Source organism: Scyliorhinus torazame, chromosome 22 (genome assembly GCF_047496885.1).
Source record: "Scyliorhinus torazame isolate Kashiwa2021f chromosome 22, sScyTor2.1, whole genome shotgun sequence".
Classification (NCBI taxonomy): domain Eukaryota; kingdom Metazoa; phylum Chordata; class Chondrichthyes; order Carcharhiniformes; family Scyliorhinidae; genus Scyliorhinus; species Scyliorhinus torazame.
In genome coordinates, this window is record NC_092728.1 from 93,139,778 (window position 1) to 93,166,188 (window position 26,411).

Genomic DNA, 26,411 nt, shown 5'->3' on the forward strand with positions numbered 1-26,411 from the left:
GAAGATTAACAACTTGCATCTTCGCTGTCTGCGGTGCCTTATGGGTATACCCTGACAGGACAAGACCAGGAATTGCAGCTGTCCTCCCCAAGACAGCGTTCCCATGTTTGTTAGTGGTCACCAAACTAGACAAGGCTTTTTTTTGCTGAGGCACAACTGTAGGACAGAAGACAGTCACACACCCAAGGACATTCTGCATCGCGGGATAGCTGGAGCCTGATGACCAGTTGTACACCCAAAACTCCACTTCAAAGAAGCTTGAAGCTTGGAGCTTGCAGGCCTGGCATGAGTGCTCTCGACATGGATTATCATATTTAGGAGTTAATGACTGATGTCAGAGAAAAATGGCAACCCCTCCTGTGGGTTGGCATGAATCACCATGATGACTCGTCAGTGTTTTTAGCAGATTGACGGCAGTTAGCAACGCTGGGAGCAACAAACCACAGCGACATCCAGTCGCTTTGTGAGCGGAGCCTGTGGCAGAACCTGCCTCTATCAATGCCTATCAGCCTCTTCAGCCATCAGAAAAGTTGGGCCATATGGAGACAGCCCATCTGAAATGGATTTTACTCGTTGCATGTCCATCACCTTTTGTGGATGGAAGGATACCGGTGGTGTTAGAACTGCAACCATACTGGATTCATTGGGGTGAAAGCTGATCTGTCAAGGGAAGCTGTATTGGAGAAAGCCCAGACCATGATATCCACTCAGCAAGCAGCTGAGACACCAATCCTGCCGTCCAGGTTGTATTTTAACCCAGGCCCAGGTGGTGAAAGGCCAATGTTTAACCCACTGCTCCTGCTTATTTTTGCCAAGACAGCTTCCTGTCAGATGATGATATGATCAGTCGTGATAGTATTGAATGGCTCAATTCGGGCTCGATGGGCTGAATGGCCTACTCCTGTTCCCATGTTTCTTTGACAACTACACTGAAGCTAGCTCTGGCCAAGATGGTGCAGCTCTTGAATGGAACAAAAGACACATAAAATGAGCAGAATGAGCACAAGGTAAAAGTGGTGGAGGGTTATTTTTAAAATAATGATTTCAGGCCGAAAATAATCTTTGAAGTAGATTATGATCAGTTCCTCACCTGCCCACCCATTGTGGAATTGTTACCCTTGAGAAATTGATATATTTATTCCAAATGTTTCATTTTAACCAATGCACCTGAATTTGATCCTCCTCCTCGAAGTTCGTGTGGCTAAGAATCATAGAATTTACAGAGCAGAAGGAGGCCATTTAGCCTATCTAGTCTGCACCAGCCCTTGGAAAGAGCACCCAACTTAAGTCCACATCTCCACCTTTTGCCCATAACCCAGTAACCCCACCTGACCTTTTTGGATACTAAGGACAGTTTAGCAAGGCCAATCCACCTAACCTGCACATCTTTGGACTGTGGGAGTAAACCGGAGCACCCGGAGGAAACCCACGCAGACATGGGGCGAACGTGCAGACTCCACACAGACAGTCACCCAAGCCGAGAATCAAACCTGGGGCCCTGGAGCTGTGAAACAACAGTGCTAACCACTGTGCTATCGTGCCGCCTCAGAATCTAGGAGTTGATTGATCCTTTTGCTAACTTGGACATTTAGATTTAAATTGAACTGTATTAAGACAGTCCAGTCCCAATTTCAACGTAAATCAGTGGATTGGTAGGCTTTAGGCAAATTCGTCAGGTCCAAAAGCTTTAGCTATTTTGCCTTTAACTCTGAGCTGGACAACTGAAACATTCAAGAGTTAGTAACATCACTTTCAATAATGATTTGTCCAAAACCATTTTCACAAAATACAAATGAAATTTTGAAAATGATTCTATTCCAATAATAATCTGATCCCTTACCTGCCCACAACTTCGACATTAGAAATGGCATAGAAATATTTATTCAGGTATTTCCTCTGCACAAACGTCCCTCCAGTTGCAGGTTTTATCAGCCTAATTCGAAGATCTGTTAACGTGAAAAAGTCCCTCAGGCCCTTATTGATGTCCATTCTCTTGTACAGAGCCTCCATGTTCTGGAGGAGTGACCCTGCAAAAATGGCAAAGCGTTCCTTGACCTCAAAGTGCAAGTTCTTCTCGTTTTCAAAGCCCACCCACTTGGAGTAGTCTTCCGTGCAGATTATCTGGAGGGCTGTCACTGGTGAGAGATCTCGGACATTTTTGGCCTCCATTCTGAAAGCCTCCATGCAATCCTCGGCATAGTACTGATAAGGCTGCCATGTCCTTCCATAGTTTAGGGACTTCTCCAGTATCATGGTGGTGGGTCGGCCTGCCTCAAACGTAATGACGATATTCTCGGTGAGCTGGATGCTCTTGTTCCAGGAGAGGGTGATGTTGGCTAGGAGAGGTTCAGGGTATTTGCTCCAGGTGACACTTTGCCAGTAAGTTACAGGCCCATTACCCTCCTGATCAAACATTAGTTTGGGGGGATGAGCCAGGTCTCTGTTTGAAGCATCACATTCACTAAAGCACATGTAAGGATTGCCCTGGAATGAGAACATCGAAAAAAGGTTGTTTAAGTACGAGTTAATTTATTTTTTAATTTAACGGCAAAGCATGCTTCGAAAAACAACAATGATATTCTGTAAATATGAGAACGGGAGTAGAGGCAAAGGATTTATTTATAGTCGAACAAAGACCCTATGTAGACAGGTCCCAGAAGGGACTACCCGAACCCAGCCTACACTCGGGACTAGGTTTTTATATTCTGGTTTGCTCTCTCTCTGATGAGAGAGCTCCACACGTCAGCGGGGAAGCTCGTACTCCATGAGATCCACGGGGAGCCTAATCGGTACCCCGGTAGGTCTCGTGTAGGTTACAACGGTAACACAAGCAATATGCATTTTCATGTATCTCAGCTGAAAGTATGACTTTCTATTCCCAAGGGTTTCTCAGCCTCATTCCCATCCCTATGGTAATTCTGCAACTGCCCTTAGTTTCAACCAGGACGGTAAAACATGTGTTCCTTGTCCGATCATCATTGACAACCGCATTTCCCACATTGGGATTGCAAACTCTGGGTGAGATTCCACAGCAAGTACCAAATGCAATATGTGCTGGCATTTGGCTTCATCGAGTGCTGAAACTGCAGTATCTTTTTTTTTCATTAGTTGATTTGCCTTTAAACATTTCTGGGCTGCATTATGGAGCTGGAGGACACTAGTTGGTGATTTTGATTTTCCATAAGGAGAAAGGCCTGACTAGGGGATTTGCCGAGTGCCAGTCGGCCATAGGGTGGAAGTCAGGCTATTTGAAAGAAATTGTGAGAGGTGAAAAGATAAGTGGGAAGCGTTCCCCCTTCCAACTGCACACACACACACACACACACACATCTGTCGGTAGCAACCTCATTGCCCCTGGATTGGGGGAGCGGGAATAAAAGAGTGCTTAACCTGGCGTCTCAAAGTGCTATGCAGCCAGGGAAGTACTTTTTGAAATTAGTTACTGTTGTAATGTAGAAAGCTCAGCAGTCAATCTCACAAAGAGCAAAGTGATAAAGAGCAGATAATTTGTTTGTGGGGTATGCTGGAAAAATCCAACAGGTCCGGCAGTATCGGTGGAGAGAAAACCAGGGGTAAATCTTCCAGCCCCACCCGCCACGGGAATCATTGCCGGCGAGACGGACAATTTCACGGACCGTCGAAAGGCCCATTGGAAATTTCTGATCCCGGGTGGGCTCGACCAGAAAATCCCACCCAAGAGTTAATGTTTTGAGTACATAAGAAGAGTCATATTGGACTCAAAATGTTAACTCTCATTCTCCACAGATTCTGCTGCGTTTTTCCAGCATTTTTAATTTCCAGCATCCGCAGTGTTTATTCTATCTGTTTTTTGGGCTGTTGATTGAGCGATAAATATCGACCAGGATACTGGAGATAACTCCCCTGCCCGTCTTTTCATTAGCGCCCTGGGATATTTTGGATTCACCAGCAGCAGGCAGAGCGTGGTTTAAGAGTCTCACCCACCAGCAATGCAGCACACCTACAGCGATGCGCCGGAGTGCCAGCCTTGAGGTTTGTGCTGAAGTGGGACTTGAAACTGGAACCTTGGGGCTGAGAGATGAGAGTGTTACAGACTGAGGCACAGCCGACACACAACAGGAAACAGGAAAAATCATTCAGAAAAATAGTGGAAAGTAGTGTGTGGACAAAGAGTGAAAACAAGCTTAGCAGTGATGCTGTCCACAGTTAAACATCCATCCAGCATTCACTATTCGGGCATATATGGGCGGCAAGGTAGCACATTGGTTAGCATTGTTCCTTCACCGCGCCAGGGTCCCAGGTTCGAGTCCCAGCTTGGGTGACTGTCTGCGCGGAATCTGCACGTTCTCCCCGTGTCTGCGTGGGTTTCCTCCGGGTGCTCCAGTTTCCTCTCACAAATCCCGAAAGATGCGCTGTTAGGTAATTTGGACATTATGAATTCTCCCTTTATGTACCCGAACAGGCACCGGAGTGTGGAGACTAGGGGCTTTTCTCAGTAACCTCACTGTAGTGTTAATGTAAGCCTACTTGTGACAATAAAGATTATTGTATTATTTTTACATGAGTATTTTTGGTGAGGTACTAGAATCATAACATTTACAGTGCAGATTTGGGCCATTCGGCCCATCTAGTCTGCACCGGCCCTTGGAAAGAGCACCCTACCTAAGCCCACACCTCCAGCCTATCCCCATAATCCAATAACCCCACACAACCTTATTGATCACTAAGGGCAATTTATCATGGCCAATCCCCCCAACCTGCACATCTTTGGACTGTGGGAGGAAACCGGAGCACCCGGAGGAAACCCACGCAGGCACGGGAAGAACGTGCAGACTCCACACAGACATTGACCCAAGCTGGGAATCGAACCTGGGACCCTGGAGCTGTGAAGCAACTGTGTTAACCACTTTGCTATCGTGCTAATGAATTCCAGAATACATCTGGTGTCCTTGTAACTGCACGCCTGCAAGATTCGGAGCTTTCAAAAGGGAAAGAATAGGTGGGTGTAGGATAAAGGTACGTTGAATTTAATTTCTTTGATTAAAATTGAATCCTGATAAACCTGTAAATGATTCATACTTCAATCAGCTCTCCCACACAACAGGAGGCACAGGTGGTGTTGCATGTAATTCCAAACATTGATTTGAGTTTATTTACATTCGGCACCTTTATCCAAACTATTATTTACTATTACTAAACTCCTTCATGCATGTCACAAAAGGGGGCCACTGTGCCCATTCAGCCTATGCTGGCCCCCTGAAACAACCCAGTGGGTCCCATTCTCCCATTCTTTCCCTGTAACCCTTCAAATTTATTTCCTTCAAGTGCCTATCCAGTTTCCTTTTGAAATCTTTATTTCCACCATCTTCAAGGGAAGTGTCATTACCGCTCAGCACAAAAACGTTCTTCTTCACATCAACCCACATTCTGCAGTCTCCCTTCATTTAAATCTTTTTTAAATTTTAAAGCTTTTCTATCCTTCCTGCCAAAGTAGACCACCTCACATTTTCCTACATATATTCCATCTGCCAATTATTTTGCCCACTCATTTAACCTTTCTATGATCCTTTGTGTCCTCCTCACAACTTGTTCTCCGGCCTATTTTTTGTATTGTCACCAAATTTAACTGCGATAGTCGATCTCTTCATCCAAGTCATTAATATAGATCATCAATAGTTGAGGCCTCCGCACTGAACCCTGTGGTACTCCATTGGTTATAGTTTGCCAAGTTGATCATGACCTGTTTGTATCAACTTTCTTGCTAGTTTCTTGCTAGTTAGCCAATCCTCCATCCGCATTAATTATTCACCCCCATCACCTTGGCACCTCGATGTTTGATTTTTGAAAAAGTAAAAATTACCGTCTTTCATAGAATTTACAGTGCAGAAGGAGGCCATTCGGCCCATCGAGTCAGCACCGGCTCTTGGAAAGAGCACCCTACCCAAGCCCACACCTCCACCCTATCCCCATAACCCAGTAACCCCACCCAACACGAAGGGCAATTTTGGACACTAAGGGCAATTTAGCATGGTCAATCCACCTACCCCGCACACCTTTGGACTGTGGGAGGAGACCGGAGCACCCGGGAGAAACCCACGCACACATGGGGAGAACGTGCAGACTCCACACAGACAGTGACCCAAGCCGGGAATCAAACCTGGAACCCTGGAGCTGTGAAGCAATTGTGCTAACCACTGCGCTGCCTGTCGTCTGAGCCAGGGTTCATTTCTGGGATCTTCCAATCCAGTTATAACATCAACTGGGATTGTTACAGTTTCTCTCTTTTTCTATTCCTTATTTGACTGCAACAAACAGGATGTGCCTGCCAATTCATTGAGAGTTTAACTGTTTACGTGCTGTGACCGTAAAGGACATGCGAAAACAGGTTTTCCTGATTTTTTAAAGGAAAAGTGAACAGCATTTATTAACCCAGTCTATCAAATATTAAAAACGGGCCAACGCTCACTCTCACAACCACATATACTCACGGGCTGGAAGGATAGATTGTGCAATTTAAAGTCTAATAAAAATAAAGTGGTATATGGATCCTGGACGTTGGTCTGCGGTTTTCTCCGTCGGCGGGATACTTCAGTCTGCCGGCAGCTCACTCACGCCCGTGCGTTTCCCGAGGCCATGGGGTGGCCCACAGAGGGAAACCCCCCTGGCTGATTGCGGGAATGGAGAATCCCACTGCCGGCGCGCCGCAAAGGAAAATGCGGCTGGCGGACCGGAGAATCCCACTCGGTGACTTTGCTGGCTTCAGGCAAAACTCAATGGGTTCGGCATTGAGGCAGTAAACATTTGGACAGTCAATTTATCTTATTTTTCTGGAGACAACAGCTGCTGGCTTGATTGTTTACTCCCTACCTGCAACACAAAGATAGTCGAACAGCACAGAGGCCTCAAAAACTGTAGATAGAATGGGGTGCGAGAATGAGGGAACCCACTCAGGGTCTTGCTTAAGCATCCGATATGTTTATGCATTGGTCTGCAGTGGAAGCAGGTGCTTAAACACACAAGGGGTTGGCTGACTGTTCCCATGGCCCTCACTCTCCAATTACCCAGTGATCCAAATATGGCCATGACAAGTGGAATCCTTTCTGAGACAATTAGATTATAGCTGGGCATATTCCTTTCATAGTCAGAAACCCATTAATGGTTTGTCCCCACCCAGTTGAGTATCCGGGTGATTGTTAGGATGCTTAGCTAATGGGGTAGGAGATAGCCCCATTCAAACTCCGTCAAGGTATTTGTTCCTGGTTCAGCTTTGCAGACAGGGTTTCTCCGTTTCAATGTTTAAGAATGTAGGCGGTACAATGAAGAACGTTTTCAGTCTTCTTCGACTGAGTGCAAGTCATTAGAATGTGGCTTTAGTCTTTTTTTTAAATTCAATTAGTCATTTCCAGCCTGTAACTTCATTAAGTTTCATTTTATAATCCATGGCTTTGCAACACTACACTGAATCATAGAATCAATAGTGCAGAAGGAGGCCATTCGGCCCATCGAGTCTGCACCGGCTCTTTGAAAGAGCACCCTACCCAATCCTACACCTCCACCCTATCCCCATAACCCAGTAACCCGACCCAACACTAAGGGCAATTTTGGACATTAAGGGCAATTTTAGTATGACAAATCCACCTAACTTGCACATCTTTGGACTGTGGGAGGAAACCGGAGCACCCGGAGGAAACCCACGCACACACGGGGGGAACGTGCAGACTCCGCACAGACAGTGAACCAAGCCGGGAATCGAACCTGGGACCCTGGAGCTGTGAAGCAATTGTGCTAACCACAATGCTGCCGTGCTGATGAACCAAGCTAATGAACTCAAATTCTGGTGGGGATTTTATCCACGAACTTCTGACCCAGAACTGAGCCTGTTATCCAATATTAACTAAGTTAACACTTTGTTCCAATCGTACTTTAGATGATGTTAAACTCACAAATTGTACACACTTCCCATTTCATGAGCGGAATCTTCTGCTCAGTACACAGAGTGGTGACTGAGGTGAGATAACTGGTTTGCAGCTCCAGCTGCACAGCCGTGTTTTTGCTCCAGATGTTAGTACACTCTGTGTTTTTGCTCCAGATGTTAGTACACTCTGTGCAAAAGAATCTGGGATATGGTTTTCACCGACACTCAGGCGGGTCGGGATCTGATAGAGCCAGAGATCGGGGAGCCATGTTTAACAGGTGACCCGAACCGTGGGAAAAATATACTCCCCCGTGCGCCCATGGACATAAACACTGTGGTGACCCCCTCCCCCACCACACAGGCATCAGGGTTACCCCACTCCACTACCACACAGGCATCAGGGTTACCCCACTCCGCTACCACACAGGCATCAGGGTTACCCCACTCCGCTACCACACAGGCATCAGGGTTACCCCACTCCGCTACCACACAGGCATCAGGGTTACCCCACTCCGCTACCACACAGGCATCAGGGTGCACATTCACAACCATCCCACAGACATCGGGCAGCGCTTCCCCTGCACCCCCAAGCATCGGGGTGATCCCCCCACCACACATGAGGAGAACCCCCCCCCCCCCAACGGGGCTCCCCAGAGGCCCTTCCCCTGGCACGGCCACCCAGGCAGTTTCAGGGCACTGCCCGGGCATGCCACTGCTCCCCGCCCCCCCCCCAACCTCCCCGGGTTATAATTACTTTTACGCTTCTGTTGGGTTCCCCTCAACTGCTTCAAGTTTTAAAATAACTGTTGGGAACGTCACATTGGTGAGGTACGAATATTCAGTGAAGGGGGAAGACGTTGTGGGGAATCCGTATAACGAAATGTAAGTTTATTCAAGTTTATTGAAAGGCAGGAACCACGTTATGTCACGGGTGCGGGGCATGGAAATCGGAAAAGGCAATCTCACGTGGAGAATCCTGACTCTCCTCTCGCGAGAGTTTGGTGTTTGTGTCGCCATTTGTGCAGACATGGGCTGAAAATCGCCCCTCCGTGAATGCATTTCATTCAAGGGACCATTTGCATGTTTGAATGTGTTGAGGTGAAGATTCAGCATGGCTTAACAAGTGAAAAGGCTAAGAACCATTTGTGTATATTCAATAATAATTTTTAAAACCAACGACTAGTTTCAGTCAAACCTCAGCAGAACAAAAATAAAATTGAATGGACTGTTCGTCGAACGGAAAAAGAGATTCATATTTCAAATTGGAGCTAAAAGTCAGATGATACTTTTAAATTGCAGCCTGTCTGACATTGCTAGCAACAGTGAATGCTTTGTAAAGATAGTCTACATGATATTCCCATTTGGCAACAATCATTATTATAGATTGGCACTCGGCCAGCTTGCTACTTTCTACCAAAATATCGCAAGCTAAGAGGAAACCCAATAGTATAAAACTACTCTAGCTACCAAGTGTGGAACACACAAAGCTATTATTCTTGTATGAATATAATTTTGTGGTAAGCAGGCCTTAATATGAATGGACTACATCTGGAGTGGAATGAGTGAAGAATGGTTGGACAGGCAATCCCACCGAGGGGTGGGTTATTCATGCATTTAACTTTCATTATAGAGTTTTTCTATTGTATCATGTACTGTACTAATGGAACTCCAAGAGAAACAGAACATGACTGTTGCTGAAAACATGACATGCTGAAGAAGCTTTTCATCTTGCACTCATTGATGTTGAAGCAAGATTGTCAAAATTCAAGGGGAGCAATAATTTATACTGCCTGAGCAGAGGGGTACTGACTAGTTGACAAGTCAGCTTTGATTGGGTGAGACGTTGCTATGGTATATGCATTAAGAAGCAATTAGAACCATACTTTTGTTTATGTGCGTTGTCTGGACATATTACCGCAGCAGCCCATGTGATGCCCAATGGGCATGGAGGCTTTGAGGGTGCCCGTGTATACCGCATGCTCCCACTCCAGGGTCACCCGGCCACGAATGTACCTCGGATGAGGGCAGGCAGTCAGGTCGGACAACCCCCTCGATCGCCCGCTGTCTGGACCTGCTGATGGCAAGCTTTGCCAGGCCCAGCAGCAGGAGCAGGTTCACAAAGAGGTCCTCCTCTCTATGCACCAAAGATTTGTTAAATAATGAAACAGGGAGTGCAGCCTACGGCTACCTACATAAACATGGTCCCCACAAGACTGCAAAAAGGGCAGGTATCTTGGGAGTCCACACACCAGTGCATCCTGCAGTTACATGGTATTGCTGGAACCTCCAAAAGAGCACCCCACCTAGGCCCAATTGCCTGCCCTAGCGTCGTAACCCCACCTAACCTTTGGACACTAAAGGGTAATTTTAGCATGGCCAATCCACCTAGCCTGCACATCTTTGGACTGTGGGAGGAAACCGGAGGAAACCCACACAGACACAAGAATGTGTGGACTCCACACAGACAGTCACCTGAGGTCAGAATCAATTTAAGATTAACAGTTGGACTCACAATATAGAATACCTATGCTTGCTGGAAGCTACATATATTCATAAGCAACAAACTTCCTCAAAATGGATATGTCCAGGCATTGCACATTTTTTGAATAAAAGCATGGGAGACAATAATTCCTTGGTGCATTTGCCATGGTAGTATCTCAACCAATCAGAAGGGCTTGCCAACCAATCAGCATCCCTTTTTTCGTGCCGATTGTTGTTTCCTTTGAAATTTGGTATTCTTGTGTCTTCTCTGATGAGTGCAGGATGAAAAGCTTCAACAGCATGCCTCTTTCCCAGCAACACTCAAGTTCTGTGGTCACCTGTGCTACTGAGGTAACCTAAACAAAAGCTTTCTAATATCATAAGGGGTAAGATAAACTCCACTGGCAGGGTTTGCATTTACTAAATGCGTTGAAAAGAGAAGGATTTGCAGCTATAAGGTAAGGTTTGCACATTTTGGGTAAAAAATGTGGTTTTTGTGTGGTTTTGCGTCAAAATGTGGTAGGGGCTGGTTTTCCACAGGGCTAAATCGCTGGCTTTTAAAGCAGACCAAGGCAGGCCAGCAGCACGGTTCAATTCCCGGACCAGCCTTCCCGAACAGGCGCCGGAATGTGGCGACTAGGGGCTTTTCACAGTAACTTCATTTGAAGCCTACTTGTGATAATAAGCGATTTTCATTTTCAAAACGCCTTGTAAGGCTCGAGCTACTCTACACCCGAGAACAAATGGAGAATAATGACCATAGTCTCCTTTGAAATTGTTGACCAATGTTTCCTCCCCTCCCCCACTCCTTCCTGGTGCTCCTTTGCATGATCAGGTTAACAATGGTTGTGGTGCATTTGAACATTATGGGATAGCTGCATGCTAAGAACGGATTGTTTGGCAGGAATATTAGGAGGGTGACAGATGCTGGAGTCTCTCAATGGTGGCAGGAATTATATTTTTATTAAAGAGCGAAGCTGAGGCTTTTGTGAAATTGTCAAATCAATGACAGACTTACACCAACTACCATTTTCTGCCATCCCCGATTTCGATCCCAAACTCATTAGTATTTTGATTCGCAAATCTTACATTTCCAAGAGTTCCTCTCAACAGATACACTTTGGATTGGAAAATCTTGATTTCAATTTACAAATATGCTAAAGCAAAAAAAAAAAAATTGGATATTTTGACTGGATGTTTAACTGAAATGAAAGTGTTTTTTTTCTGTAATGAACTTCAAACAAAATGGAAATTCCCCTGGGAAACTGACTGTACCGCGATTAGCATAACTTACTCCCTCAGATCTGACAACTTTGAAGTTTAAGAGTGGTATACCGGATGCATTTTTAACAACATTTTACTCATTAAAAAAAAATTCCCAAATCTTTAAAGTATGTGGAAGGCTGAAATTCACCACAAAAAAAGCGGATAGATTTGAGAAGATGTCTATGTAGTCGAACAGAGTCTATTTCCACGATACAGCATTTTAACTATCTGTGTGGTGAAATCTCTGTGGGCCTCAAGCTTGCGTACGCCATTTTATATGTTTTATAGGGCAGTTTGCAAAGTTTGTGCGGATTCTGTCAATGCAGTGGTTTCGAGAGGGATGGGGCAATTATCAACAAATAGGAGGACTTGCAACCCTAGATGGGGAGGTTTAGTGGTCAGATTATCATAGAATTTACAGTGCAGAAGGAGGCCATTCGGCACATCGAGTCTGCACCGGCTCTTGGAAAGAGCACCCTACCCAAGGTCAACACCTCCACCCAACACTAAGGGCAATTTTGGACACTAAAGGCAATTTATCATGGCCAATCCACCCATCCTGCACATCTTTGGACTGTGGGAGGAAACCGGAGCATCCGGAGGAAACCCACGCAGGCACGGGGAGGACGTGCAGACTCCGCACAGACAGTGACCCAAGCCGGAATCGAACCTGGGACCCTGGAGCTGTGAAGCAATTGTGCTATCCACAAGGCTACCGTGCTGCCCTTCAGAACAAATTAATCTACACTATATCATTCTACCGTAATCCATGTACCTATCCAATAGCTGCTTGAAGGTCCCTAATGTTTCCGACTCAACTACTTCCACAGGCAGTGCATTCCATGCCCCCACTACTCTCTGGGTAAAGAACCTACCTCTGACATCCCCCCTATATCTTCCACCATTCACCTTAAATTTATGTCCCCTTGTAATGGTTTGTTCCACCCGGAGAAAAAGTCTCTGACTGTCTACTCTACCTATTCCCCTGATCATCTTATAAACCTCTATCAAGTCGCCCCTCATCCTTCTCCGTTCTAATGGGAAAAGGCCTAGCACCCTCAACCTTTCCTCGTAAGACCTACTCTCCATTCCAGGCAACATCCTGGTAAATCTCCTTTGCACCTTTTCCAAAGCTTCCACATCCTTCCTAAAATGAGGCGACCAGAACTGTACACACTACTCCAAATGTGGCCTTACCAAAGTTTTATACAGCTGCATCATCACCTCACGGCTCTTAAATGCAATCCCTCTGTTAATGAACGCTAGCACACCATAGGCCTTCTTCACAGCATTATCCACTTGAGTGGCAACTTTCAAAGATGTATGAACATAGACCCCAAGATCTCTCTGCTCCTCCACATTGCCAAGAACTCTACCGTTAACCCTGTATTCCGCATTCATATTTGTCCTTCCAAAATGGACACCCTCACACTTTTCAGGGTTAAACTCCATCTGCCACTTCTCAGCCCAGCTCTGCATCCGATCTATGTCTCTTTGCAGCCGACAACAGCCCTCCTCACTATCCACAACTCCACCAATCTTCGTATCGTCTGCAAATTTACTGACCCAGCCTTCAACTTCCTCATCCAAGTCATTAATGAAAATCACAAACAGCAGAGGACCCAGAACGACCCAGAACTGATCCCTGCGATACGCCACTGGTAACTGGGATCCAGGTTGAATATTTGCCATCCACCACCACTCTCTGACTTCTATAGGTTAGACAGTTCGTTATCCAACTGGCCAAATTTCCCACTATCCCATGCCTCCTTACTTTCTGCATAATCCTACCATGGTGAACCTTATCAAATGCCTTACTAAAATCCATGTACACTACATCCACAGCTTTACCTTCATCCACATGCTTGATCACCTCCTCAAAGAATTCAATAAGACTTGTAAGGCAAGACCTACCCCTCACAAATCCGTGCTGACTATCCCTAATCAAGCAGTGTCTTTCCAGATGCTCAGAAATCCTGCCCTTTCCAGATGCTCAGAAATCCTACAGTACCCTTTCCATTACTTTGCCTACCACCGAAGTAAGCCTAACTGGCCTGTAATTCCCAGGGTTGTCCCTATTCCGTCAGGTGACGGTTTGGAAGGCAGTCGTGGACGTGGGGGAAAACGTTGTATTGGACTCGAACCTTAACTCTGTTTCTCTCTCCACAGGTGCTGCCAGACCTGCTGAGTTTATCCAGCATTCTCTGCTTTTTTTTTATTAATTAGAGGCTCAACAACTGGAATAGGACTAAGGGGGAATCCGAATTTGAAAAGTATGGAGGTATAAACCCTAGAACAATAGTTGCTTCTGCAGTCGTGTACCAGAGGAAAGGAGGACAAGGACTAATGATAAAAGCAAATTACTGCGGATGCTAGAATCTGAAAGAAAAACAGAACATGCTGGACAATCTCAGCAGCTGTGACAGCATCTGTGGAGAGAGAAGGGAACGCTTTCGACAAGGTCTCATATCACAGTTTAATATGCAAAGTTAAAGCGCGTGGGATTACGGGTAGTGTCTTGAGATGGATAGAAAGCTTGTTAGTAGACAGGAAGCAAAAGGTTGGAATAAATGGTCTTTTTGTGATTGGCAGACAGTGACTAGAGGGGTACTGCAGGCATCTGTGCTAGGACCCCAACTGTTCACATTATATATTAATGATTTGGATGAGGGAACTAAATGCATTAGCTCCAAATTTTCAGGTGTTGCAAAGTTAGGTGGGAGAGTGAGCTGTGAGGAGGATGCAGAGATGCTTCAGCGGGATTTGGACAGGCTGAGTGAGTGGGCATATGCCTGGCAGATGCAGTATAATGTGGATAAATGTGAGGTTATCTGCTTCAGTAGCAAAAATAGGAAGGCAGATTACTATTTGAATGGGTGTAAATTGAGAGAGATGGATACTCAGCGAGACCTTGGTGTCCTCGTGCATCAGTCGCTGAAAGTAAGCACACAGGTACAGCAGGCAGTAAAGTAGGCCTTCATAGCGAGACGATTTGAGTATAGGTATCAGGATGTTTCACTGCAATTGTACAGGGCATTGATGAGGCCACACCTGGAGTGTTGTGTTCAGTTTTGGTGTCCTTATCTGAGGAAGGATGTTCTTGTTATGGGGGGAGTGCAGCGAAGGTTTACCAGGCTGATTCCTGGGATGGCGGCACAGTCACAGGAGGAGAGACTAAATCATTTAGGATTATATTCATTGGACTTTAGAAAAGTGAGAGGGGATCTCATAGAAACTTACAAAATTCTAACAGGATTAGACAGGGTAGATTCAGAAAGAATGTTCCCGATGGTGGGGGAATCCAGAAATAGGGTCATAATTTGAGGATAAGGGGTAAACCTTTTAGGACTGAGGTGAGGAGAATGTTATCACCCAGAGAATGGTGAATCTGTGGAATTCGCCACCACAGAAAGTAGTTGAGGCCAAAACATTGTGTAATTTCAAAAAGGAATTGGATATAGCTCTTGGAGCTAAAGGTACAAGGGATGTGGGGGAAGGTGGGATCAGCCATGGTCATAATGAACTTGATAATCAGCCATGGTCATAATGAACTTGATGATCAGCCATGATCATAATGAATGGCGGAGCAGTCTCGAAGGGCCGAATGGCCTCCTCCTGCTTCTGTTTTCTATGTTTCCATGAGCCTGAATGACCCTTTGTCAAAGTTCATGGCTATTGAGCTGAATTTAATATGCATTAACCACCTTGAAAAGACATTTACTTCCAAAGGGTGTGTTCTAAAGCGTGTGAAAATGAATACCCACTGCATCTAAAATAATAAACCCCGGTTGCTTTTGAACTCGTTGCTCGAGTTCAAGTCATGGGTTACTGTAGATCATTCGCCATCCAATAGGGATGGAGAATTTGGGGGATTTGATCGATATCTTTCTGGGTTCCTGTGGATTTGCTAATCTAGTCCTGATTGCCTGTTTATAACGAATTGGTTCTGCATGGGGGTGGGGGGGGGTTAGAAATTATGGGAAATTATTAGTTCGGTTATTACTAATAAATGATTGGGCATTTTCGACCAATAATGGTTCAGACGGTAATGGCGCGGCTGGGATTTCTATGCATAAGCCTGCCTGACCTTAAGCAACAGCAAGTATTGATGAAGCTGAACCAGTGGAAGGATTGATGTTGCAGGCAGGGGACAGACAAGAATGAAAGTGTAGAGCCGGCAGATCCACTTCAATCCCCCCTGAGTCAGGGGTTGGGTTCAGCAGACGAGAACAACTTTCGCTCACTGTTCACACCGTCACTTTAATGCAAACCTTTCTGTCTAAACTTGTGAAATAATTTCTCGCCTTTCAGCTCAACAAGAGGCATCCACAAGTAGGCATTTAAATGTGTCCTTCACTTTCTGTTTTCTCCGTATTAAACACAACCCCGATTGTATCCAAGCGTCCAGAATATTTATCCTTTAAAAGGCGCCACATAAATTCCAAAAATCGCCTGTAAATTGGTATTCCTCGGAGTTAAACACATGTTCTCTCGCTCAGTGGCATTCTTCAATGTCTTTTTCTCTCCCTCAGTCCTCAGTGAGCACTGCCGTCCAGTTAGAAAAACTCCACATTTGGATTATTAAATATTAATATTCCGGAAAGCCTTCTTAAAGGACAGTTCCTAATCCAAGCGCCGCTTAATGACACTCACTCAAATATCATCGATTTTTCTTTGAGGTCGTTCGAAATGAAGGTCGCTGCCCAACCAGGAATTGCATTAATGGGTTTCAGCCAGGATCAGTAACAATCTTTAAACCAGCTTTTTTGAGTCTACATCAGGGAGGTGTTGGTGGGGGGGGGGGGGGTCAGATTTACAAGTTCGAGCAGGGAAAATGTGGAAAAACATTCATTCATTGGAATGTTGGACAAACTGGGTTCAAATTCCAATTTGGAAAGCGGTGTCCCTCTCCTCGCCTCCTGTTCATATCCCACCGGGACAGACACAGGGCTTTGGGGGTGGGGGGGGGGGGGGGTCACACACCATCCCGAACCTGACTCAACACTTGACTGAGCAGGGAATAAATACACACTTTATCATTCCCGTGTTTTAAAAACTCTCTAATGGACTTCAAACGAATACAAAGTCCAGCCAGCCAAGAGTGCTTAATCTATACACATTTACGAAGTCTTACAACACCAGGTTAAAGTCCAACAGGTTTGTTTCGATGTCACTAGCTTTCGGAGCGCTGCTCCTTCCTCAGGTGAATGAAGAGGTCTGTTCCAGAAACACATATATAGACAAATTCAAAGATGCCAAACAATGCTTGGAATGCGAGCATTAGCAGGTGATTAAATCTTTACAGATCCAGAGATGGGGTAACCCCAGGTTAAAGAGGTGTGAATTGTACCAAGCCAGGACAGTTGGTAGGATTTCGCAGGCCAGATGGTGGGGGATGAATGTAATGCGACATGAATCCCAGGTCCCGGTTGAGGCCGCACTCATGTGTGCGGAACTTGGCTATAAGTTTCTGCTCAGTGATTCTGCGTTGTCGCGTGTCCTGAAGGCCACCTTGGAGAATGCTTACCCGGAGATCAGAGGCTGAATGCCCTTGACTGCTGATGTGTTCCCCGACTGGAAGGGAACATTCCTGCCTGGTGATTGTTGCGCGATGTCCGTTCATTCTCTGGATGAACCCCATCTCTGGATCTGTAAAGATGTAATCACCTGCTAATGCTCGCATTCCAAGCATTGTTTGGCATCTTTGAATTTGTCTATATATGTGTTTCTGGAACATACCTCTTCATTCACCTGAGGAAGGAGCAGCGCTCCGAAAGCTAGTGACATCGAAACAAACCTGTTGGACTTTAACCTGGTGTTGTAAGACTTCGTACTGTGCTCACCCCAGTCCAACGCCGGCATCTCCACATCATGTACACATTTAGTTACTGGCCCAGAGAGTTGGGTGGTCTGGGCAGAGCCGGTGTATATATCCTGGGGAAAGGCTGTTTCATGTTGACTCCTCAACACCCTCCCCCCCCACAGAACCTAACCAACCCACCCCCCAGAGCTGACCCCCCCCCCCACAGAACTGAACCAACCCCCCCCCCAGAGCTGACCCCCCCCCAGAACTGAACCAACACCCCCCCACAGAACTGAACCAACCCCCCCAGAGCTGAACCCCCCCCACCACAGAACTGAACCAACCCTCCCCCATAGAACTGAACCAACCCCCCCCAGAGCTGACCCCCCCCACAGAACTGAACCAACCCCCCGCCCAGAGCTGAACCCCCACCACAGAACTGAAACAACCCACCCCCCAAGAACTGAACCAACCCCCCCCAGAGCTGAACCAACCCCCCCAGAGCTGAACCAACGCCCCCCAGAGCTGACCCCCCCCCAGAGCTGAACCAACCCCCCCCAGAACTGAACCAACCCCCCCCAGAGCTCAACCCCCCGCAGAGCTGAACCAACCCCCCCAGAGCTGAACCAACGCCCCCCAGAGCTGACCCCCCCCCAGAGCTGAACCAACCCCCCCAGAACTGAACCAACCCCCCCCAGAGCTCAACCCCCCCAGAGCTGAACCAACCCCCCCCCAGAGCTGAACCAACGCCCCCCAGAGCTGACCCCCCCCAGAGCTGAACCAACCCCCCCAGAACTGAACCAACCCCCCCCCCAGAGCTCAACCCCCCCGCAGAGCTGAACCAACCCCCCCAGAGCTGAACCAACCCCCCGCCCAGAGCTGAACCCCCCCAGAGCTGCCCCCCCCCCAGAGCTGAACCAACCCCCTCCACAGAGCTGAACCCCCCCCCAGAGTTAAACCCGCCCCCCAGAGCTGACCGCCCCCCCCCCATAGGATTACACTGATGAAGTCTGAAGTTTCTCCCTCATATTTCGTAACTTTCATTTTTAAAATCAGAGAATATATTCTCCCTGTTGGAAGGAACATGGGAATTATTCCGGCTCTTTCACAGTGGGACACTTTTCCATATTAAGTGAGCTTTGCAAATGGACTACGCCCCTCACCCCCCCTCCCCCCTCACCGCCGCTCAGAATCACTCCCTCCCGTCATTGTGCTTCAATACAATTAGAATAGGTAGTTAAAATAGTATTTAATATTTTAATACTAAGCTGATCCAGTCCCTTCTCTTCCCATCTGCCGACCCCGGATAGACGCTCCAGGCGTGTGACGGGATTTGCCTGTGTGACCAGCTCTGTACCGACTGTGGGGCGATGTTCCGCTTGTTTGTCCCTTTGCGCAACGGCCAGAGTTTGGATTTGTAACATTACAAAAAAAAAAACTTTTGAAATGCTTCCCGCTATTGCATTAAGAACTCACACACACACACAGGCAGGCACACACACACACACAGATAGACAGACACACAGATAGATAGACAGACACATATAGACACAGTCAGACACACACACAAGCAGGCACACACACAGATAGACAGACACACATAGGCACACAGATATGCAGGCAGGCATACACGCACACATGCAGACAGACAGCCACACACAAAGACAGAGATACACAGACACACACTCAGACAGCCGCACACACACAGACAGAGATAGACAGACAGCCACACATACACACAGGTAGACAGACACGCACAGGCAGAAACCCAAACACATACAGACAGAGATAGACAGATACACAGACATACACACACGTCAACACGCACACACAGTCAGACAGACACACAGACAGATAGACACACACACAAATAGGCAGCCACACCCACACAGAGATAGACACCCACACACAGAGAGATAGACAGACACCCAGGTAAACAGAGGCGTAAAACACAGACACAACCCTTGCGCAGAGCCTCGCTGTCAAGGAGTGTCGAGGCATTTTATCCATTATTTTATATTGGTTTAGTTTACTTTCGTGTTAAGTGGCCCGGAACATTGATACATTCACGGAGAGTTGAGGAATCTGCCCGCTAACCTGGTAGACGGAGCTGGGTGTGAGTTAGCAGCAAGGAAATGACAGGTGAGATGAACAGAGCTCGGGGTGTGAAATGCCCCTGGCGGCTCCTTACATCGACCCCTGGACATTAATACAAACAATAACAGCAACACCTGCAGCAATGCACTGAGATATGGATTTGCTGTTCAGTCAGAATCCCAAAGCGGCTGAACACGCTCAGTCGTATCAGTTTGGGAATAGATTTCCAGTGGCTGGTTTTACCCTGTGCATCCCCCCGTTGGTAGCTCTCACATATTCCTAACTTTCACCGGGAATTAAAGGCAAAGGGTTGTCCGTGTGCTGCCAATAGTGAGAGTAAATTGGTGCGATTCTAATGTACCCTCGCCCAGTAAAAAGACCGGTTTGTTTCTGTGCTGTTTGAAGGAGAGAGAGAGCTGCAGCTGGACACTGACCGGGGGGGGGGGGGCGCTAAGATAGGACAGACAGGGGGGGAGGGGGGGTCACTCCGTTTAAATGTCCCTGCATTTCACTCTGATGCCAATGGGCTGTGTGAGGCCGGTCTGATCCACTTTATTCACTTGGAATGGATTTACTGGCCGGGCTGCAGTGTCAGCCTGGCTCTGGTCGAATCTCCCTGAGTCAGTGGGTGAAAAATCACTCTCTGGGCCTCCAGCACTCCAATATTGAGGCCGCAAGACGCCCTCCTCGCTCGATGCAAAGTTAAACAGAGGCCCCAAATCCTGTGGCATGATTGGCAGAAGGGCGGGGAATCCTGCCAGTTTCCCTGCCAACACCCCCTCTCACACACCCATTCTTAACTTGGCCTTTTTAATGTGTGAGCCCCTAGTCTGGTTATTCCCGGAACGGCAGCAGTCTGAGCCCCACACTGAGGGGGAACGCGGCCCTGAATCCAGATTCCTGAGAGTTCAGAAATGAATGCAAATGTCTCTTTAACAGGCAGCGGCGTAAAGATGTTCAGGTTGTTGAAGAAACTTGCCTGCAGCCAGGCCGGTCGTGTTTGTTTGTAATACTGCCGTGTAATTAAGTAACAAACGCCAGAATTTATGTAGCGCCTTTCAGGAGTCAGCCCCAGTCCAAAACACTTTCCAGCAATCAGCTACTTCATCTTTTTGTTACTATTAATTCGATCAGGGCTAGGCCAGAATTTATTGTCCATCCCTAACTGCTCCTTGGGGAGGTTTGTGGTGAGCTGCCTGACTGAGCAGCCGCAGTCCACCTGGTGTAGGTACATCCACAGTGCTGCTAGGGAGGACATTCCAGAATTCTGACCCAGGGACAGTGAAGCAACTACGATTTATTTCCAAGTGAGGGTGGTGAGTGACTTGGAGGGGAACCTTCAGGGGGGGTGGGGGGGGGGGCTCCAAGGTATCTGTTGCTCTTGTGCTTCTAGATGGTAATAGTCCTGGGTTTGGAAGGTGCTGTCTAAGGAACCTTGGTGAGTTACTGCAGTGCTTCCTGGAGATGGTACACACACACACACTGCTGTGCGGTGGTGGAGGGACTGAATGTTTAAAGTGATGGATTGGGTAAATGTAATTTGGAATCCAGTTACTTAAAATCACCGAATTCCTGATCATCTACAATCGCTGCCCTAGTTCCCCAAACGGTAACCGTTTAGATATTGAGAGGATCGATTCACAAACCGGCCTGAACCATCGAAACGAATTACCTCGTGCTAATGGGGGGGGGGGGGGTTCAATGGGGAGGGTCCTTTAGCCCCAGGCACCCGGGACACGGAGGTGGGGCGAGAGTGGATCTACCCTCAGCCACTCTGTGCCACCGATAACCCACGGGTCCTGTTTGGAGTGGTCGCACTTGTGCCTCGGGAAGCAGTCAGCTGCTGACAAGAAAATTAATCCATTCACCAATACTTCCCCCCCACTTCCTCACCCCCCCCCCCCCCCCCCTCCAGCACTCGCCGTGAACTGGGCCAGCGAACGCCGGACAGTCCGCTACTGAACAAATTCCATTCTGTTACTGCTGCTCGCTCATTGAAACATCCTGAACCGCTTTGTAAAAGTTAGTCCTTTCAGTTTGCACCGGAATCGGCAGAGCAGTCGTTTGGAAACCCCGGACTGCGCTCAGACTGAGTGTGTGGACAGATTAACGTGTCGAGTGACACTCTGACAGAGTCACAGGCCCCTTGCCTGCCTCCACAGTCTGACTGAGCTGCCCCCTTTGGGAGTGGTGTATTGATGTTTCTGATTTCACCCTCTGTGTGTGTGTGTGGGACCCGGGGTGAGTGCATGCCCCGTGTTCCCTTCCAACAAATTGCTTCTCTAACTACAACATGAGGCTGTCCAGTAATAGATAACATGGTTTAAAATTTGCACCCTCTGGGGTGCGACGTGGACAAGTAAACCCCGCCATCGCTCAGCACATTGAACCGACAACTAACTCACTCCCTCTCACTCCAGCCCCCCCCCCCCCCCCCATCCCGTCCATTTCATTTTCCATCCTGTTTAAAAGAGGTTCTCCATTTTCTAGCGCTGGCGAAACATTATTGTGGCAAATTAGACTCTCGCTATGCACATTCCCTGCAATCCCTGAGTTTAATGGTTGCAGGAATCCATTTGCCAATAGTTTCCATTGCCCAAAGCGGCGAGTTGAGAGACAGATTGGTTTGTAAAACTGGTTTAACCTTGACCCTGTGACGGCTAAATCATTCCCGTCCACAAAGTTCCGCAGCAACCTCACATCAATCCTGGCTGTGGGATCGATGTTTGATGGGGACTGGACGTGGGGGTACGAGCCGGGGCTCCACGGACACATTTCAGATTCAACAGGGTTATTGCAACAATTGCAGGCTGTGTCAATTTGTTAAGGAGACTTCCGAGGGTTTTTGTGTTGTTGAGTGTGAGGAAGGAATGTGAGTGAGGCTGCTCATTTCCAATGTGCCTTCCAGCCTGGCTGTTATTCCCTAGCTGTCCGCCCTCACACATCCCGAGTCTAAACTGCTTGAAAAGCCAGCCGCTCCAGTAAATCGCGCCCCAGATTCCTCCTCCATCCTGCCATTTGTTTCCAAAGTGGTTGGGCAAGTTTGAAACGCGATGGTTGCAGAATGTCTACAACAGATTCCGCTGTGGCCAGCGCCAAACAGGCTGTTTATTCTGTTCTTAGATCGACAGGGAGAGTCGGGGAATTCCATTTATATGAGGATTCTTACAAGGATCTGGGATGGAGTTCCGTTTACTGAGTGTTGACACTAACCCTAACGGATCTTGGAAGTTTCCAAACGAAATAATCTCCTGGTCAAGGAATACAATTCAGGGCAGCACTGACGGTTCCACAAACACCCTCATTGTTTGCATTCCCCTCCCAGTAACTCACATTCAAATTGTGGAAATCTGAGTTTATCAAAACCAAAAATAACGGGAGGATTTTAACCGTCTGTCATTAATCCGGATGCAGTTTATACAGGGGCGTGAGTGAATTGCCCTTTTCTTTTAAACCACGTATTAGGCTCTCCTGGTGCATTCTGAATAACTGCGAGTCTATTAGCCGACTGTCTGTTCAACGAAAGTGGCGGCATTCGCTCTTAGCTGAATTATTAATGTTGCAAAGTGCATTCATTCATTTCGGCTCCTGAGCAACGCGGTGAGTCCCCAGCAAAACCCCATGGCCATCCAGAGTGTGGTCCTATTGGGCAGCAGTGAAAGATCCCGGTGGATTCGGTTATCCCCCCGGTTTCTCATAGAATTGACAGTGCAGAAGGAGGCCATTCGGCCCATCGAGTCTGCACCAGCTCTTGGAAAGAGCACCCTACCCTTAGTCAACACCTCCACCCTATCCCCATAACCCAGTAACCCCACCCAACACTAACGGCAATTTTGGACACTAAGGGCAATTTATCATGGCCAATCCACCTAACCTGCACATCTTTGGACTGTGGGAGGAAACCGGAGCACCCGGAGGAAACCCACGCACACACGGGGAGAACGTGCAGACTCCGCACAGACAGTGACCCAAGCCGGAATCGAACATGGGACCCTGGAGTTGTGAAGCAATTGAGCTATCCACTATGCTACTGTGCTGCCCGGTTCTGAGCACCGGGAGCAGCAGCTGGGCTGGGATTTACTCTGCAGCTCCCTGCCCCGCACGGATCAAACTCATCGCCCAGATAAAGCTGGGGAAATCTGACAGGCAACAGAACTGTTCCAAATTTCTCTGCTGTCCTGTTTGTGTTTTGTTTAAAATGTGTTCTTGGCAACTTTGTAAGCTGCAGGGACCCGGAGAGAAATTACACTTTAACCCCCCCCCCCCTCCCCTCCCCACACACACATTGTATTGAGGGGGCGGGGGGGGGGGGTTGTTGGGAACAGGTCTGAGAGGGAAAAACACCAACATAATGGCACAGGTCCCTGAGATATGAATTGATCTATAAAGCTGCGGACAGTGAGCTCGGCTCCCCCTCTCTCTCTCCCTGTCTCTCTCCCCTGTCTCTCTCTCCCCCTCCCTCTCCCCCCACCCCCCCCACCCCCCCCCCACTCTCTTTCTCCCCTCTATCTCTCTCTCAAATCTCTCCCTCGCTCTCTCTCTCTCTGCTTCACTCAATTCCACACTTTGCACAATATCACTTCCCATCTCCGGCCGGCAGCAATGGAACTTTGCCGATCTGGATCACAATTCCCGATCCCGTTCCTGCCACCGCGTTCCCAGCTGATCGCCAGTGACATTAAACTTTACTGAGCGCCAGGGTTTTGTGTTTGACAATTCTCAACGCGCTCGGCTAATGACAAGCGGTACCCCCCCCCCCCCCCCCAACCCCTGAGACCCCGGCTCGGTCAGTGCCCCCTCTCACCTCCCATCCCCCAAGCCCCTGCCACCCCCGGCTCGGTCACTGCCCCAGCCCCTGCCAACCCCGGCTCGGTCACTGCCCCCCTCTCACCCCCAAGCCCCTGCCACCCCCCGGCTCGGTCAGTGCCCCCTCTCACCTCCCATCCCCAAGCCCCTGCCACCCCCGGCTCGGTCACTGCCCCAGCCCCTGCCAACCCCCGGCTCGGTCACTGCCCCCTCTCACCCCCAAGCCCCCTGCCACCCCCCGGCTCGGTCAGTGCCCCCCTCTTACCCCCCCAGCCCCTGCCAACCCCGGCTCGGTCACTGCCCCCTCTCACCCCCAAGCCCCTGCCAACCCCGGCTCGGCCACTGCCCCCTCTCACCCCCCAGCCCCTGCCACCCCCGGCTCGGTCACTGCCCCAGCCCCTGCCAAACCCGGCTCGGCCACTGCCCCCTCTTACTCCCCAGCCCCTGCCAACCCCGGCTCGGTCACTGCCCCCCTCTCACCCCCAAGCCCCTGCCACCCCCGGCTCGGCCACTGCCCCCTCTTACCCCCCCAGCCCCTGCCAACCCCCGGCTCGGTCACTGCCCCCTCTCACCCCCAAGCCCCTGCCAACCCCGGCTCGGCCACTGCCCCCCAGCCACATGACTCTTACCAGGGCACAGAAACGCTCCGGGGGGTCTCCGCAGGTCACCCCCGCCGGCTCCACCTTCACCCTCAGATACCGCTTCATGGGCACGGGTCTGGGCTGGCAGGCGTAAAACTCCCAGGAAGGGCCGGCGTCATCGGTGTTGACCAGCGACTTGCAGCTGTCGTACTGAGTCCTGGCCGGCAGCAGCGAGTAGACGAGGGCGGCCAGCTGCAACATGGGCATGGGGCCGGAGCGCATGGTCCCCGGGCGGAGCGCACACACAGGCGGCGGGGCGGAGAGCGAGGGCGCGCCGGGCGCAGCGCCACTCTCAGCATGGGCACCACTTACACAGCAGCCCGGCCCGGGAACATCCCAGAAACTCCATCATTCCCATCGAGACCCCTCCTCTCTCTCTCTGCAGCCGGGGGGCCGGGGCCCCATTCACACTCTTCCCAGTCCGCAGGCTCGGTCTGGCCGCCTCCCAAACTTCACAGGAGCCGCTGCCAATCCTCCCAAATCCAGCTGCGGGTCACGGCCGGGGTATCCGGGCGCGGCGAGGTGCCAGTCCGCTCCTGTCCTCTCCAAATCCGCCCTGGCATCGCAGACAACTAATGGAAAGGGGAGAGGGTGGTGGGGGGGGGGGGGGGGGGGAGAGAGAGAGGAGTAAAATAACCTGGGTACACACAGTAGACAAGACCCCAACCCCCACCCATAACCTGGTTACTCACATCTTACCCCCCCTCCCCGCCCCCACCCCAGGGCCAGAGCTTACTGCGGAATGAGGACACCTTTGGGGTCATTGGTAAAGGGAGCAGACACGGGGGGGGGGGGGGGGGGGGGGCAATTATGAGCTGGGGGAGACACGAACCTGCTAACTGCGATCCGGATTCTCAAACATAACGTGTGCCGGAGGCTGTATCAGTGACAGGACAGCCTGGAGGCTTCTGCTGCTTCCTGCCCTCCCCCTCCCCCTTCAAGGGCAGATGGTCCAGGGCTTTCGGCTAATGCTCTGCTCCAACTTAATGCCCAGGCTAAATCCTTTTAACATCACTTTCAATCACTATCTGTGCTTTTATGTCAGCTCTGCCTCAAGTCTGCGCAACTTCCTCCTGCACAGCCCCGGGGCTCTGCTCTCTCTCTCTCTTTTCTCTCTCTCTCCCCAGTCAGCTTAAAGGGGAATCGAGGAGCCTCGCCTCCTCTTAAAGGGGCAGGCGGGCTGCTGAAGGGGCAGCGGCTGAGACGGGCAGGCTGCAGTCAAATTCGGCAGGGAGCGTGTTTTGAACCATCTGAAGAGGACACGGGATTGACTCCAGTCAGCTTTCTGTGGGAGAGAGAGAGGGTATCACCCAGAATCGGTGGACTCTTAAAGCGGGGGGGGGGGGTGAAAGTTTCACCAACTTTTGAGTAGACACAAGAAGTCACATACAATCATTGAACGCACCGTAAAAACGCAAGGGGG

General features: G+C 49.0%; 1 protein-coding gene across 8 annotated transcripts in view; it reads right to left on the reverse strand.

The window, feature by feature from the left end:
- ntng2a (netrin g2a) overlaps positions 1-26,109 on the reverse strand; it is a 118,673-nt gene extending 92,564 nt beyond the window's left edge. For 2 of the 8 annotated variants that reach the window (XM_072488602.1, XM_072488601.1), the window contains exons 1-3: positions 25,821-26,099; positions 24,977-25,560; positions 1,841-2,484 (exon numbers count right to left, since the gene is read on the reverse strand). In XM_072488602.1, the coding sequence (XP_072344703.1) occupies positions 1,841-2,484; positions 24,977-25,210 (878 nt within the window). In that variant the 5' untranslated portion in view covers positions 25,211-25,560; positions 25,821-26,099. Of the gene's footprint in view, positions 1-1,840; positions 2,485-24,976; positions 25,561-25,820 lie in introns of all 8 variants that reach the window. The other 6 variants (XM_072488598.1, XM_072488599.1, XM_072488600.1 and 3 more) reach the window with 6 other exon arrangements.
- Between the last annotated feature and the right edge of the window lie 302 nt (positions 26,110-26,411).